This window comes from Petaurus breviceps, unplaced genomic scaffold, assembly GCF_028583685.1.
Source record: "Petaurus breviceps papuanus isolate PSGF00001 unplaced genomic scaffold, PetGlider_PUasm1.0 90808, whole genome shotgun sequence".
Lineage (NCBI taxonomy): Eukaryota > Metazoa > Chordata > Mammalia > Diprotodontia > Petauridae > Petaurus > Petaurus breviceps.
The window spans coordinates 4,306,744-4,323,418 of NW_027187349.1; the positions used below are offsets into that span (position 1 = coordinate 4,306,744).

The following is a 16,675-nucleotide window of genomic DNA, read 5'->3' on the forward strand; positions in this document are numbered from 1 at the left end:
ATCCATCTTGGCTTAACTGTGCTGATAGATGTGCCAGGTCTTGTTTTTTTAGATCCATTCCCCACTGTAATTACTAGAATAAAAGCTACATTCCCTTATCTGTGCAAACCTACCACCCTTTCTAGCCAGATAGTTGGGGGTGTACCTCCTGTTCATCTTTATTTGGAAAATAGTGATTGAGCCTTGTAAAATATTCTTTAAAAATAATGAACAGTAGAAACAAATATTTAATATAGATAATGAGTTGACTAAATTTAATTAAAAATTCTTCTCCTTTTATGATATCTCAGAAGAGAGTAAATGCTATATTTACCAGGAGATTAGTGCTGTGTACCATGTATATATTTCAATTAAAATGGATAAAAGATTGAATATAATTGAGGAATGAAGTAAAATCTTCATAATTGCCATAATTAAATTATTTCCTGGTGATTTATACAGGTGTTTGAACTTGTTATTCCATAGCTATATGTGATATTATATAGGGAGAAGTTTCATGCCTGCATTTTGTTTATTTTTATTTTCTTGTAAAATAGATATTTAATTTTATTTTAGATTTTTAGTTTCACCAAAATTAAATTACTGACTCTTTTCCAGAACTTTCCATGTTCCTAGTTATATCTAAATGAAAGGAAAGCCTTCATGTTTGGGAGGGGGGAAGTGAGGATGGGTAAGGAGAAGGTTGTAAAAAGCAACTAGTGGTTCTTTGTCTCTTTCTAGAGTTTTGTTATATTAGAGTAACAAGAAATATGAATAGTTCCACATTGTGGGGGTTAGTGGCATGGTACCCCCAGTATCTGGAAAATCTGCATAAAATTTTTTGGTCTTCCCTTTGTACTAGAGGAGAAGTCTGAATTTTTTCTTTTTCTTTTATGGTGTGTTTCCAGTACCTTATTATAAAATTTGGGTTAAGTATTTGGTCATAGACAATATGTAGGTTAAGGTTAAGTAAAATACTGTACATATTTTATGCATTCTGAATTTCTCAATTTTTTGTGTGTAATTTGCTGGCCTTCATGTGTCAACTGTGGTTGGCTTCTACAAAACTCCCAAAAGTTCCTTTCAAAACCACAATGGGGAAAGGATAATATCCCCTCCATACTACCTGTTTGTTTCTGATATTTAAGTTATTCCCTTCCTAGGTCTTCCAAGGTTTCATTTCTTACGTATAAAACAGTCGTATTCTATTTTCAGCCTTTCCTCAACTGATGGCCACCTTCTTAAGTGTCCCATTTTTTTCTACAATATGGGTACCTTTTGCTGCTATGAATATATTTACATAATGAATCCTTTTAGATTCTCAGATCTTCAGTATAGGCCTAGTAGTGGTATTGCTAAGTCTGAGATTATATAGTTACTAAGTGAGTTAGGGAGGATAGTTCCAGGTCACTTTCCAGAATGACTGGACCAATTCACAGCTGCACCAGTTGCCTTGCTTTTCTCAAGACCTTCCAGAATTTCTCATTTTCCTTTTTTTGTCACCTTTGCCAATAGAATGGATATAAGATAGAGCCTAATAGTTTTAATTTGCATTTCTTCTATTGCTTGTAATTTGGAGATTTTTTCCATATGGTTATTGATGGCTTGCTTTGAGAACTGCTTGTTCATATTCTTTTTTTCTTTTTGAAGGGGGGAGGCAGGGCAGTTGGGCTTAAGTGACTTGCCCAAGGCCACAGGTCTAGTAAGTGTCAAGTGTCTGAGGTCAAATTTGAACTCAGGGCTGGTGTTCTATTCACCATGCCACCTAGCTGCCCCTTGTTCATATTCTTTGACCTCTTAGGAAATGGCCCTTGTTTTTCAGAGAAATATGTTGCAGAGTTTTTCTTTCAAGTTAAATTGTGTTCCTCCTAATTTTAATTGCATTGCTTTTGTTTACCCAAAAGCTTTTTCAGTTTTATGTAATGAGAATTGTCTGAACTTCTGTATCCCTTATTTAGTCAAGAAGTCTTCGTCTATTTGTAGTTGTCAGAATTTATCTTCTAATTTGGCCCTAGACATTGAAATCTAATAATGGGAGATTGAATTATGAGACTATAAAGCTTACCTAAATTTAGGAATCTTTCTAATTTTAAGGCCTATATGGCATTTCTTCTATACCATTTGCAAGTAACAGCTGGCTTATATTAAAGAATAATTTAAAGCATGTCAGTGATGAGTGCATTTCATCACACCATATGAATAAGTTCAAAAGTTCAGTTGTAGAATTTGGCTGTCACACATTCCTTCTCATTCATGGGAGATTAAGGGGGCTATTCAAAATATTTTTAACTAGGTAAGATTATGAAAGAAATGTAAATGACACAGAAATATGGATAGTTAAAATAATGCTTTAAAATTGCAGAGCTATAACTATGCAATTATAAATGTTAAAGCATCATAGTAAGTTTTTAATATATTGGCATGAAAATTCTTTAGAGAATGCTGTCTTGTGCTTTTTGGCTAGTCAGCAGGCCATTTTGAAAATGACAGTATGTTTCATCTCAGATGGAAGTGGTGATGACAGTGTTGACTGATACTAGTGAATTCTGTGGTGACCTTATAATAATTTTCTAAAGTTATTTTGCTTTCATCTGTATCCCTGCAACATTATATAATAAAAACAGCACTTACAATTAGGAGTCAGAAGGCCTAGCTCCTAATTGACTCTACCACTGACAGCGATTTGCTGTTGGGATCACTTCACCTTTCTGAGCTTTATTGTCCCCATCTCTAAAATGAAAGGGTTGGACTATGTAGTCCCTTCCAGCTCACACTCAGTAAAATATTAGAAATTTCTTTTTTGTTACTGTTTTTTTCTTTTGCTTATAGGAGAAGGTCAATATGGAAAAGTCTATACTTGTATCAGCGTTGATACTGGTGAATTGATGGCAATGAAGGAAGTGAGTATTCCGCCTTCCCTGTCAGTGTTTTACACATCGAGGTAGGATTAATGCCTTACATTTTGGGGATTAGAAATTTTATAAAGGACTACTATTAGTGTTTTCTGAGACACTCAAAGAAAATTGCATAGACTTGTTTTTCTTTATACCAATTTAAAATCAAAGATTAAAAAAAATAGAATACTGACATAATGATACACATTCATGTCCCCTTTCTTGGCTTCAGTTTTCTCATCTGTGAAATGAAGGGGTTCGCATCAGTGCTTCTCTTACGGTCTTCTATACTTCTAATTCCAATTAGAAAAATTAAAAATTAATTGTTAAAAATTTAAGGGTACTCTTAATGTAATAAAAATCATGTACAGCTTCATTGCTGTTTGATGACATAAATGTATATGTCTTTGTAAGAAAATAACATTAAAGGCAATTCTCACATTATCTTTCACTCTTTAGTGTTGAAATAATGATTTTATCTCCTTAAGTGTTAACAGAAATGTAATTTTAGGATAAAAAGAAATCTAAGAAACAACTATTCCAAAGAAATTTAGAGGAATTAGAGAACATTATAAAATGTAAAATGGATAATTTTGACTACATGAAATTGAAAAGTTTCTGTACAAACAAAGCCAATGTAACCAAGATTAAGAGGGAGGTGGGAAATTGGGAAAGAATATTTACAACCTTTGTCTCTGACAAAGGACTCATTTCTAAAATATACAGAGAATTGAGTCAAATTTATAAGAATACAAGTCATTCCCCAATTGATAAATGGTCAAAGGATATGAACAGGCAGTTTTCAGAGAAAGAAATTAAACCTATCTATAAGCACATGAAGAAATGCTCTAATTCACTATTGATTAGAGAAATGCAAATCAAAACAACTCTGAGGTACCACATCTCACCAGTCAGATTGGCTAAGATGACAAAACAGGAAAATGACAAATGCTGGAGAGGATGTGGGCAAACTGGAACACTAATGCATTGTTGGTGGAGTTGTGAACTGATCCAGCCTTTCTGGAGAGCAATCTGGAATTATGCCCAAAGGGCTATAAATACTTTCATACCCTTTGATCAAGCAATACCACTCCTTGGGTTATATCCCAAAGAGATCATAGAAATGGGAGAAAGACCCATATGTACAAAAATGTTTATAGCAGCTCTTTTTGTTGTGGCAAAGAGTTGGAAATTAAGGGGGTGCCCATCAAATGGGGAATGGCTGAACAAGTTGTGGTATATGCATGTTATGGAATACTATTGTGCTATAAGAAATGAGGAGCAGGCAGTCTTCATATTTACCTGGAGAGCCTTAAAAGAACTGATGGTGAGTGAGAAGAGTAGAACCAGGAGAAATTTGTACACAATTACAGACACAATGTATGTGTGATGACCAACTTTGATAGATTGGACTCTTCTCGGCAATGCAGGGATGTAAGTCAATCCCAAAAGACACATGATGGAGAGAAAAATGTGCATCCAGAGAAAGAACTAGAAAGAACTAAGTTTATATCCAGGTGGAAGCAAAATACCTGATCTTTTTCGTTCTCTTATTGGGTTTTATGTCCTCTTTACCATTTTTCATTCCAGCTGGTACAATCCGTCCTTATAACCTGACCAATATATAATGTGAAAGTATTTACAGATCCTATACTTGACTATAAGCCGCCATGGGGGGGGGGGACAAAATGTGAAATTCAAGGAATTGTGGAATTGAATCCTGTAAACTAAAAGGAAACAAACAAATTGATAAATTAAAAAAATAAAAATTAAAAAAAAAAGGACATCTATTAAAAGAAGAAAAGGAGAGCTATTGCTTATGTTGACATTTTAAAATTTAAGAAATCGGGGAAAATATGTTTTAAGAAAAGAATTGAATTTCTATTTTTACTGTAAATATTTTTTTATTGCCAAGTTACTGTCAGTGTTTGATAGAATCATTAATAAGAAGACCTACTGCCCCATTCCTGTTTCCTGGATTTTGAACTTTTTCTTTTATCTCTTCTAGTCTAGGCTATCATACCATCAATTTTGACAATAGTGTAGTGGTGGTCTCCTTTTTAATTATTCCTCACCTCCTGCCAATTCTGTGTCTTACTCTTGACTAAATCTTCCCCACACTTGCCTTTATTCGTGGCATAGCCTTACTAGGGAGCTTTTAGTGACGCTGAGCTACCTTCAGAATAAAGCCCAGCCTCCCGAGCCTGAGGCTAGCCTATTGCTCCAAGCTTTTTTCCTTCTCTCCCACTATATAAATTCTACTCTGGCTACCTTATGGGGCATCCCATATACTATCCATATTTCCACTTCCATACCATTCCCTCTCTTTCCTGCTCATCTCAGTCCTGTCTGCCTTGGAAATTCTTGCTTATGTTCAGATTCAGTTAATATCTCCCCCATGAATCCTTCTGTCATATACCAATCCATAGTAAATATTTCCTCTGTATAGTTCTTGGGGCCTTTATTTGTGCTACTTATCTGGCACCTAGTATCATGTACTAGCCAGTAATATTTATTTTTTTATAAGTACAATAAGCACCTTAAGGGCAAAAAGATACCCAGACACCAGATACTCTGGTACCCTGTGTATTTAATAAATATTAATGGTTGATAATACTATTTTCAATTATGAAAATTAGCCAACCAGAAAGTATTCTACCGCATATCAAAAAGTAGATATTAATATGCTTTATCAAAATATATTTATTTGGAATTCAGTTGTGGCTTTAAAAAATCCACAATCATTGATGCTAATAACCAGTCATATACTGCTTTTTTTTTCTTTTCAGTGATACCAGAATATGCCAACAGATGGCTTTGCAGACCTATTATTTCACATTACAGCTTTCTAGTTTGTCATGATAGCAACAGTAATGCACATTTTCAATTTTTCAGATTCGGTTTCAGCCAAATGACCACAAAACTATCAAAGAGACTGCAGATGAACTGAAAATATTTGAAGGCATTAAGCATCCCAATCTGGTTCGGTATTTTGGTGTGGAGCTTCATAGAGTAAGCCAACATTAATCACACATACAATTCTGAGTGAGGAATCAGTAAGGGTACAAATGGAGTCCTGTTCTACATCACAGGTCTTCTCATTTCAGAGCACAGTAACTTTGCCTAATTATAAGGAAATCTCCATGAGTTACATCATTTCTGCCTTCTCTCTGAAACTAGAGGAATTCTTCCTAAAATGTAAGTTGTAGATTGTAGTCATTAACCCGACATTATAAAGCACTGAAACCCATCCTGCCAGTCAGAAGATTCATCTAAGTATTCTTTTTCCTGAGAACTGCCTTTGGGTTTTTTTTTTTTCCCTGAACCAGTGACTGTTGAGTGTCTTTGACTTGGTTAAACTTTTCTTCTACTTAAAACTAAAAATTTGTGAAGTGAGAGAAGATGTAATACTTTTAAAACCACCAAAGAAACTTCTTCCTCTTGAGAGTAGATGCAAAGACATCGAGGAAAAGAGGCCAACTGTTAGACGCCTCATTTCAGCATGAACTTTGGTCGAAGTTGATTTCAGTTCTGTTTTATATTTTCTTAAATAATTTTCAAATTGGAAAAGGATGTGTTTCAGTACTTAATAATATATCCTGTGGGAAGTCCTGCAGGTCGCTGTCTGAGATTATAAAGCAGTCTGAATTTGGGAGGATTGCAGAAACTTAATTATGTATCTTTTCTAGGAGGTAGTATTACCTAGATCGCTTTATAATTCCAGACAGAGACAGGCAGGAGAAGTCCATATAGAAGAGTTAGAAACAAGCATTTTAAAAATATGCAGAAAATAAGATTAGTTATGACACCATTAGAAAGGAGATTTGCTTAGGACTTGTTTATAAATTGCCCAGATTGAACATTTGTACTTACTTTACATTTGAAGAAGATAATAATGTTGAACTTGGTTTCTACCCCAGGAAGAAATGTATATTTTCATGGAATACTGTGATGAGGGCACCCTGGAAGAAGTGTCAAGGCTGGGCCTTCAAGAACATGTTATTCGGTTGTACTCAAAGCAGATCACCATTGCTATTAATGTACTGCATGAGCATGGCATAGTTCATCGTGACATCAAAGGTAAGCTCTTTAACTAGAGAGGAGAGGGAGAAAGAGAAGGAATTCATACTTTGTCAGAAGGATATGACCCTATTATTTAGCTCTTGGTGGTCAACTTGTAGAATTCAAATCCATCATGGGCCAGGCTATATGCTTTGCCATAATCCCACAATGCAGAGATCTTGGAAATAAAGAGTTGTATCTTTTTTTGCTACATTTGGATGTAGAAGCCATAAGGTATGTCAGGTATTTGTTCCAGTATTTTAGAGAAAGCCAACCTAAAATCTGGCCTTTTTTTTTTTTCTTCTTGAAGGGGGAAGGCAGGGCAGTTGGGGTTAAGTGACTTGCCCAAGGTTACACAGCTAGTAAGTGTTAAGTGTCTGAGGGTGGATTTGAACTCAGGTCCTACTGACTCCAGGGCCGGTGCTCTATTCACTGCGCCACCTAGCTGCCTGTAAAATCTGGCCTTCTTACCACACTTCTGGGACTGTTCTGCAGTAGACAAAATTTCTTTGTTACAAACCTTCTGGTCAGTACTGGGCAGATACCAGGTTTTTAAAAGTTCAGGGCTGGGGCATCCTGAGTTGACCAACGTATTATCAGATTTTAGCTGACCGTATTATAGTCTATGCCATTCTGGATATTTGTTGAATTGTCTTTTGCAAAGCCATCACATTACCTAATTCCATAACTGTCAGTTATACAAATAAATGATAGTGCCATGTCTTCCACAGATACCACATCTAGTTCCAGGACTGGCTTAACCAGTTAGACCTATGTGTCATCCTCCAGAGGTGCATGTCAGGTGACTCTTAAGGCATTGAGCAGTGTTAGGACACTGGTGCTAAAGCAGTTTGTTATTACTCAGTTTGGTTGTCCTGAGCATGTGCAGGTAGGCATATTTGCAGATAAAATTCTATATGCATACCTCTACAAAAACTCTTTATCCTCTGTCAATATCAGTTTACAGAATCACAGTTAAGGGGGCCTCACAGTGGATCTAGTCCAACTTGATCTGAACAGGAATCTCCTAGGGAGCATCCACCTCCCAAAGTCTCTTTCTTGAAGTTCCACTTTAGAAGAGTTCTGTTTGTAAAGGTCCTCCTGATGTTTAGCTGAAATCTACCTCTCTACCCACTGCTTTTAGTTCTGCCCTTAGAATCCAGGAAGAATAAAATTGATCCATTTTTCCAAATAACAGCCCTTGAAACACTTGGAAAATAGCACTTATGTTCCTACTGGTTCTTTAGCTTTCCAGATTAAATTGACTCCCTCGGTTACCTTTCCTGGTCCCTATATAGCAAAGTCTCACACCATCTTATGGTGACCTGTTAGTGTACACTACAGCTAGTTAGTGGTCTTCCTAAAATTTGTTATGCCAAACTGAAAATCAGATACCTGACCAAGGCAGAGAACAGTAGGACTTCATTGTGGATACTTGCTCCTTGATTGCAACCTAAAACTATACCAGTCTTTTTGGTTGCCATGTTAGACTTGACTTTTTAGTCTACTAATTTTTTCACACAAACTTTCATCTGGGCACGTAGACATGTAGTTGATTTCATGTTATTAATTTTTTTTGTTTCATCTGTCATGTAAAACTGTCCCTCTTAATGAGTCATCTCCAAACTTTATAAATATTCTTCATCTTCACATAAGTCATTGGTGATAATGTTTAATAGCACAGGGTCAAAGACAAATTCCTAGGACATTTGTACAGTTCAGGCTATCATCAGTCATGGGTTAGTTAAATCATTCAGCCATTTCTAAATCCACAACTATTTTGTGGTTCACATCCCTACCTCTTGTTCACAAGCTAGCACAGCAGACTTTCTGAAAAGCCTTGCTGCTGGAATGCAGGTAGACCACATCTTCAGTATTCCCCTCATCTGTTACTCTAAGTAACTCCTTATAAAATCATCTTATCCTAATTGTTCTTGACGAGCCCAATGCTGGCCTTTTGTGATCACCAGTTCTTTTGGAAAATGCTCAAAAAACATCTGTTTAATAATGTTAATTTGTAAGAAATTCTCATCAGTTTCATCATCCAAAAAATTGAAAGACTATAGATAGTATTTTTGGTTTTGAAAATCTTGACAATATGGGTTCCCCCTCCAAGCCTGAGATCCCCCTTCCATTCTCTTTGGTTTCTTTGTTCAGAGATCACTGACGCTGACTTTCACTATCTCTGGGATGTTAGTCCCTGTATTGTATTAATCTCATTTCAGGACAGGGCTCCTCTTATCTCATACATTTGGGTTTTAATTCCTTTTATTTTCCTTCCCAGATGAAGATTATTCCCCTCCATCCATTGACTTGACGTAGCTCTTCTTTGATCTTCCTTGTGCTTCTGATACAGAGTGATTGCAGAACTGTCACTCTTGTTCCCATCTTCACTTACATGTACATATCCTTGCTGCACAGAATGAACATTTTCATCTATAAAATGGAGCAGAAGGGATGATATGTGTAATCGCAAACCTCTGGCATACAGAGCTTGCTTTTTAAAAGTATATCATAAACTCAGGTGGCATGTTACTGGGGAAGTTGTCTTGTTTATTTGCTTTCCTTCCCATACTTCCTGGGCATTTTTAAAAATGCCTCAGTAATTCTTTTTGGTGGAGGACAGCATTATCACTAGAGTTCCGCTCTTTCCCTCCCCATCCTGCCATTTAAAACGAAAAAAGCAAGGCCACCATTTATGTAACAAGTACTCATAATTAAGGAAAAACAAATCCACCTATTTGCCATGTCCGAAAATGTCCAAAAAATCATTCTAAATCTTTAGGCTCTCACCTTTCTATCAAGAGGTGGGTAGCATGCTTCATCATGAATCCTCTAGACATAAGGCCAGGCATTGAAAGAATAAGAACTCTGATCAATGCAGAATAGTTTTATTTTTTTTCCTGTACAGTGTTGTTACTATTAAGTCTTCCAATATTCCTCAGCTGATGGGTGTGCTCTTAATTTTTAGTTCTTCGCTATAATACTACTTATAAATATTTTTTATTTTGGGGTTCTTTTTCTCTTTCTTTGATCTCTTAGAATATAGGCTTAGTATTGTTATCATTAGATTAAAGAGAATGCACATTTTAGTAAGTTTGAGGGTAATATTCCAAACTTTTCCAGATTTGATTAATTAACAGTTCCATCAACAGTACATTAAATGTGCTTAACTCCCATGGTTCAACAAATATTTTCCTTTTTTGAAATCTTTGCCATCTGATAGATATGAGATGGAATTCCAGGGTTGTTTCAATTTGTATTTTCCTAATTATTAGTGATTTGGAGCATTTCTTCATATGGTTATTGATAGCTGGGATTTCTTGGTTTTAGAACGGTCTTCCTATCTTTTGCATATCTTTCTTTTTTGATTTAATCCTTCTATATTTTGAAAATCAGACTTTTAAATTTAGGGTGATTGCTGATTTCCTGGTGTATTCATAAACACCAGGAAACTAACTCCCTTAGACAGTTTGCCCTATCCTTTTCTTCCTTATCAGTGCTCTAGTTAAAACCTGTCCACTAATACTCTTTACATCTCTTTTTACCTGCTGATGAATTTTTTTATATAGATATCCCGTTGTCACTTCAAATTTAATGTCACCATCTCATTCCCCAAATCTGTTCTTCTGTCTATCATCTTTATAGAAGATACCACAGTTCTCCTAGTCATTTAGGCTTGGCATCTCAGCGTAATCTCTTACTTTTCATTTAGGTCACTTACCAAGTCTTAGTGGTGATATCTTTGATTATCCAAAAACATGGAAACTCTTTATCTTGGCTTTCAGGATACATCCACAGTCTGTTTCGAGTCCATATTTCAAGCCTAATTCATTATCACCACGCTATACAACTTGTGGTTTTTGTATCTTGTCTCATCTTCTGCATCCATGTATTTACACCTACCTTCCATCTCTAGAATGTGGTGTCGGTTCGCTCACTTTAGTTGTGCCCAGTGTTTCTTGACAAAGATACTGGAGTAGTATGTCGTTTCCTTCTCCAGCTCATTCTACTGATGAGGAACTGAGGCAAACAGGGTGAAGTGACTTGCCCAAGGTCACACACCTAGGAAGTGTCTGAAGCCATATTTGAACTCACAAGGAGGCGTCTTCCTGACTCTAGGCCTGGCACTTTATTCCCTGCACTGCCTAACTGTCCGTAATCTAGAATTGCATTCCCCTATATCTCTCTGCCTTTTAAGATCATTACTTTTTTTCAAGGTTCTGTCCTGGCACCTAGTAATTATTAAGCCATACCTAGTTATGTGTGAGTGAGGTTAACATTTCAACCATTTGCTTGGATATCAGCTATTTTTTTTTTTACCTCTCCTGTGTACTTAACTGTATTATAAATTGTATCATAATTATTTTAGGGAATTGTGGGGATTGAGTGAACCACACTGACTCCATCTCTGTCTCACTAGTCCAATTTTTGTCTTATGAGAAAATTAATTATATCATTTGAACTGAAGCTGTACCACCTCTGTCTGTTGTTTAGAAACCCTTAACTAAGGACCTAGGTAATGGTGATCAGAAGCTCAGTCAGACCCAAAGATTGATGCAGGGAGTTTTCTCAGCTCTGTATCTCAAGCAACCCAAATGTTGCACCTGTTTGATCTCCTCCTCCCAGTTTGGCAGTTCCCTAATCTTTTCCTCCAATTAGAAATAAGATTACTTAATCTTGTATCCTGGTAAACCAGAATCCTGTTAATTGTTTTCTTTCTCTTTTTTTGTTTAAGCAATTGGGGTTAAGTAACTTGCTCAAGGTTACCCAGCCAGTTATATTTTGTGTGGGTGCTAAGTATTTGAGGCCGGAACCGATCCCAGGTCTCCCGACTCCAGGGCCGGCACTCTTACTTGCTGAGCCACCTGGCCACCCCAGTTGTTTTCTTTTAATGGATAAAAATCTGTTTCCCCCTATATTCAAGGTCCAGTGCTAATCTGAAGAGGCCTAGTCCCAATTTGCTATTGCAAGTGGCATGCATTGATTAATAAATTGATGTGATGGAAAGCTTGCACCTTTGTTTCCTCAGTTATTTCAGATTTCACTTGTCACAAATGCCCCTTATTTGACTGTAGACTCCTTGAGGACAGGGACTAACTTTTGCCTTTCTTTATGTCCACAGTGTTTAGCAAGGGCTCTGGAACATAATAAGCACTTAATAAATGTTGACAGTCAGTTGACTGATTGAAGTATAAATTTAATCATTGTAGTACAGCCTTCATTTTTAGAAAGTGAATAATAGGACTTAACTTGCTGGAATGGTAATATTCAAAGCTGGTAGGTCTCATTTTGAGAAAAATATATTGTTAGCTTCTTATAAGATAATCAAGGCCTGCAATTGCTTCAGTCGGACCCCATCTTCTATGTAGGAAACAGAGTGTCAGTCAATAAGCATGTATTCGGTACTTACAATATGTCATGCTGGAGATACAAGGAAAAAGCAAAAACGGCCCCTTGTTTTGAATCCTTCAAAGAGCTTTCATTCTAATGGGCACATAAAAGAGACACACATGGAGCGGGCGAAGGGCATGCGTTACATGTTTTGTTACTTGTAGAAGGACTAGAGCTCGCTCTTTTTTATTGTTTGTGGATCTTGTCTCATGATGCTCTTTTTTTCAGCCATATTCTAAAGTCAGGCCATCAGCAGCTTCCTCTCCGGTTCTGACAACCATCGCCATCAGTGTAGATTCTCTGAATTATGTAGCAGTGTCACGGGCACAAACAATGCCGAGGGCCTTGCTTTCTCTGAGATTATGAAAGGCTGCTGAAGTAGCCTCTAGAATATCCTGATACTCATGATACGACACATCTCTACCTTTAATAATGGTGTGGTCTTTTATGTGTTGGTTATGGTTTGTATGGTAGACAGTCTCTGCTGCTTCACAGAGATACACAAGTCAGACTCCTTGGCTGCTATGGGAGGTGGGGCTTGCTCATGAATTCTTAAACTGGCCAATAAGTCTGCATGGTGTGTGTAAGCGATCTGAATGAGCAGCAGTAGTAATGTCAGTGCTGTTGGTTCTTTTTTCAGGAGCCAATATCTTCCTTACCTCGTCTGGACTAATTAAACTGGGGGATTTTGGATGCTCAGTCAAGTTAAAAAACAATGCACAAACCATGCCTGGAGAAGTGAACAGTACGCTTGGGACGGCAGGTAAGGAAATGCTAAACATGGTCATCGAGTCATATCCTCTTAGGGGAACTTACTGGTCATCTCATCCAATCAAGTGAGCATCCACCCTCTGCTTAAACCACCCCCACCCCTCCTGAAAGGAGACCTTCTCTCTCCTAAAGCAGCTCCAATTGTTAGAGCATTCCTCTTCTACAAAATAACGCTCTTTATTTGAAGATATCAATGGTTCCCCTTCTCAGTGTTCTCTTTTCTTAGTCTAAAAAATGCCATTTCTTTGAATCTACACTCATGGCATGGTTTCCATTCTTTTCACACTCATCATTTGCCAGTAGATATGCTCCAGCCCTTCTAAAATGTGGTATTCCAAACTCAACACAATGCTCAGTGTTTGGCCTGACCAGGAGAGTTCAGGGAGGACCATGGCCTTCTATATTCTCAGTACCACATGTCATTAATTCAGCTTATGCCCTCATTAGCTTTCATGGTTACTCTGTCAAACTGCTGGCTCATGGAGAGCCTCAGTCTCCTACTAAAGTCTCCAGATCTTTCATATCCTGCCACATCTCAGTGACTCAGAAGTTGTTATTTTGTAGGATTTTACGTTTACCATTTTCATTTTCATTTTATTGGATTCAGCACATCATTGTAACTTGTCCAGAGCTTTGGAAATCCTGATTCTGTTCTCTTTTGTGGTATTTTCTTTTGTTTCATGTCTTCAGTAGAATTGGTGTTCAGGTCTTTGATTAAAAAAAAAAATAAAGGTGCCTGGGGCCAGAGCCCTTTAAAAAGCTACTTGAGAGGGGCTGCTAGGTGGCACAGTGAATAAAGCACCAGCCCTGGAGTCAGGATGAGTTCAAATCTGGCCTCAGACACTTAAAACTAGCTTTGTGACCTTGGACAAGTCACTTAATGCCAATTGTCCTGCACCTTCCCCCTCCAAAAAAAGCAAAAAGAAAAGTCTAAAAAAAAGCCACTTGATGGTTAATAATAGTTTTCATCACGTTTTGAATCTGGACATTCAGTCAGTTCCAAATACACCTAAATGTTAGTGAGTCTTCATTTCTCCACTTAGTCTACAAAGATATCACAGAGAGGATTTTGCCAAATACCTTGTTAAGATCCAAATACAGTGTCTGTAGCAGCATTTCCTTGATTTGCTATTCCAGAAAGCCTGTTGTTGAAATTAATAACCTGATAGGACTCTTCCTTAAATGAATCTATACCACTTCTTAATGATCACTGCTTTCCTACCTAATTTCTCACTAACTATTCCTTCTAAAATTCAACTTGGAAACATACACACTGTGCTTTGTGTAAATCTACCTTCTTCCTCTTTTTTGGAAATAGAGATGATGTTTGTCTTTCTTGTAGCATTTCTTCTATTCCCCACGAGTCTTCAAAAATAATCAGTAACAGTCCACTAAGTTCTGTACCCTTGGAAATACTTAATTGGAGCCATATGATTTTTAACACATGAAAGACAGCTTAGCCCCCTTATTTAATCTGGGTTTTCAGTTCACCCTTAACCATTTCTGTGCCTCACCTTCCAAGTTATAGATCATTCTCCTTCATAGAGAAAACAAAAGCAAAATAAAAACGAAGTAGTCCCTTCTGAACATCTCTTTGCAAAGCACCATCTTCTCTGAGCATTTAAGAGGTCATTTCTGTTAGCATCATTTTTTTTTAAGCAATTGGGGTTAAGTAACTTGCTCAAGGTTACATGGTCAGTTATTTCTGGGTGTGGTGCTACGTTATCTGAGCCCGGATTCAATCCCCAGGTCCAACACTGAGGCCAGTGCTCTTACTCGCTGAGCCACCTGGCCACCCCATCATTTTTTAATAAGTCTCATTTAATTTCAGGCTTTACCCTTCCTGAAACTTTTTACATGGCCATGCCACACTTTTTTTGCATTTATCCTTAGTTGCTCCTGTCTTTTACATGTTTTTAAATTGTTTCCTTCATCTCTGTCATACTCTTGTCCCTTTAAAATCTCAATTCATTGTTGCTTTCTTCATGTTCCTTTTCTTCCATTGTTACAATTGTAGCGTTGTAGTGTCAGAATTTCTCGAAAACTCCTAGTTTCTCTTTGATCAACTTCCATGAGATTAGACTCGTAGTTCTGTTTTCTCTTAGCATGTTAAAATCCTCTCTTTTAAGTTTTAGGGTACATACCTAACTGAAGCATGTCCTTGCTTTATCTGTCATGACTTATAAGCGATTATGATCATTTTATTCCAAGATTCCTGTTACTTCCACTTTCCCACCCAGGTCTTTCTGTCCCATGTCACCCTTAGAATAGCAACTAGTTCTGCTGCTTCTTCCCCCTACTAAACTGAGACTTGGGCACAAGCAAGTGGAAGAAAAAACAACAAAACCTAACTACTTAACAATACTTATCCTTTAATTGCAACAATTCCTTTTAAACCTTCCATTTAAAAAATTTTTCATGCTTAAAATCTGGTTTAATTTTTGAAAAATGAAAACTGTATTTGTAAATGTATATTTTAATCATTTACAGAAATAGTGTAGTATAGTGCATAGAGAGCCTGACCAGGAAGACTTGGTTTCAAGTCCTTCATCTGACATACACTAAAATGTGTGCTCTCAGACAAGTTATTAACTTCTCCGTGTCCCAGTGACTCCCTAAGACTGTGTGTTTCAGAGAAAATGCTCACTTCCCTCATTAGAGGCAAAATCACAGGTACAGTTCCTATCCTCTTTTATCACTTACAGCTTCCTATCTTCCATAAGTGTAGTCAAAATAATTATTTAGCCCTATTGTGTACCAAGCATAGAAACAAAAACAATCCCTACTAACAAATGAGTTTATATAAGATTTTTTCATAGCCCTAAACTCCATCTCCTTTTTTGCTTATTATACAGATATCTAAGAATATTTTTTTTTATCTGTAAATAACTTAGATCTAAGTGTAAAGTTATATACTTTAAAAAGAGGCACCTTGACCTGGTAGAGAGGGGGCTGGCCTGAGAGTCACACACGACCCACCTCTGCTATAGACTATCATCCTGAACACAAGAAAAGCGAATATGCTTTCTATCCAGTCACGGCTAAGCTGATCTCCTTTGAGTTTTCTATACATTTAGATCGTGTGTACATTGTTTTAAAGCATATATGGCGCCTGAAGTCATTACTCGAGCAAAAGGAGAAGGACATGGACGTGCAGCAGACATCTGGAGTCTGGGTTGTGTTGTGATAGAAATGGTTACTGGCAAGGTAAGCATTGTGCATATTGAAGAAAAAACTTCAGGGACCAGTTTAGTAGCCATGTTTGTTATTTATTCAACCCCATTTTCTGCTAGATGTAAATAGGATCATGCCTCCTTAATAGCTATCATTGTCTTGTCTCAAGTAAAAGAGTGTGTGTGTCCATAATTTAAATAGAAAAATTTATTTAAAAAAATTAAAATTTATTTATCTTATTTAATCTCTCACACATCTAAAACTGATATAATAAATTTGATGACACATTTTTTTTGCATGAAGTGTGTGGTTTATTGCAGGCAGGACTAGGTATCAACCAGCCGTTCCGTCGACAGTGAATGCAGCTTCCTGCTGCTGGAGCAACATTGAGGCATGATTGG

General features: G+C 36.9%; 1 protein-coding gene across 16 annotated transcripts in view; it reads left to right on the forward strand.

Annotated features, from left to right (window-relative positions):
• MAP3K4 (mitogen-activated protein kinase kinase kinase 4) overlaps positions 1-16,675 on the forward strand; it is a 207,796-nt gene that overhangs the window by 187,477 nt on the left and 3,644 nt on the right. For 15 of the 16 annotated variants that reach the window (XM_069070373.1, XM_069070379.1, XM_069070374.1 and 12 more), the window contains 5 exons: positions 2,809-2,879; positions 5,769-5,885; positions 6,794-6,953; positions 12,970-13,092; positions 16,201-16,307. In XM_069070373.1, coding sequence (XP_068926474.1) covers positions 2,809-2,879; positions 5,769-5,885; positions 6,794-6,953; positions 12,970-13,092; positions 16,201-16,307 — 578 coding nt within the window. Of the gene's footprint in view, positions 1-2,808; positions 2,880-5,768; positions 5,886-5,980; positions 6,072-6,793; positions 6,954-12,969; positions 13,093-16,200; positions 16,308-16,675 lie in introns of those variants that run through there. The other variant, XM_069070389.1, reaches the window with a different exon arrangement.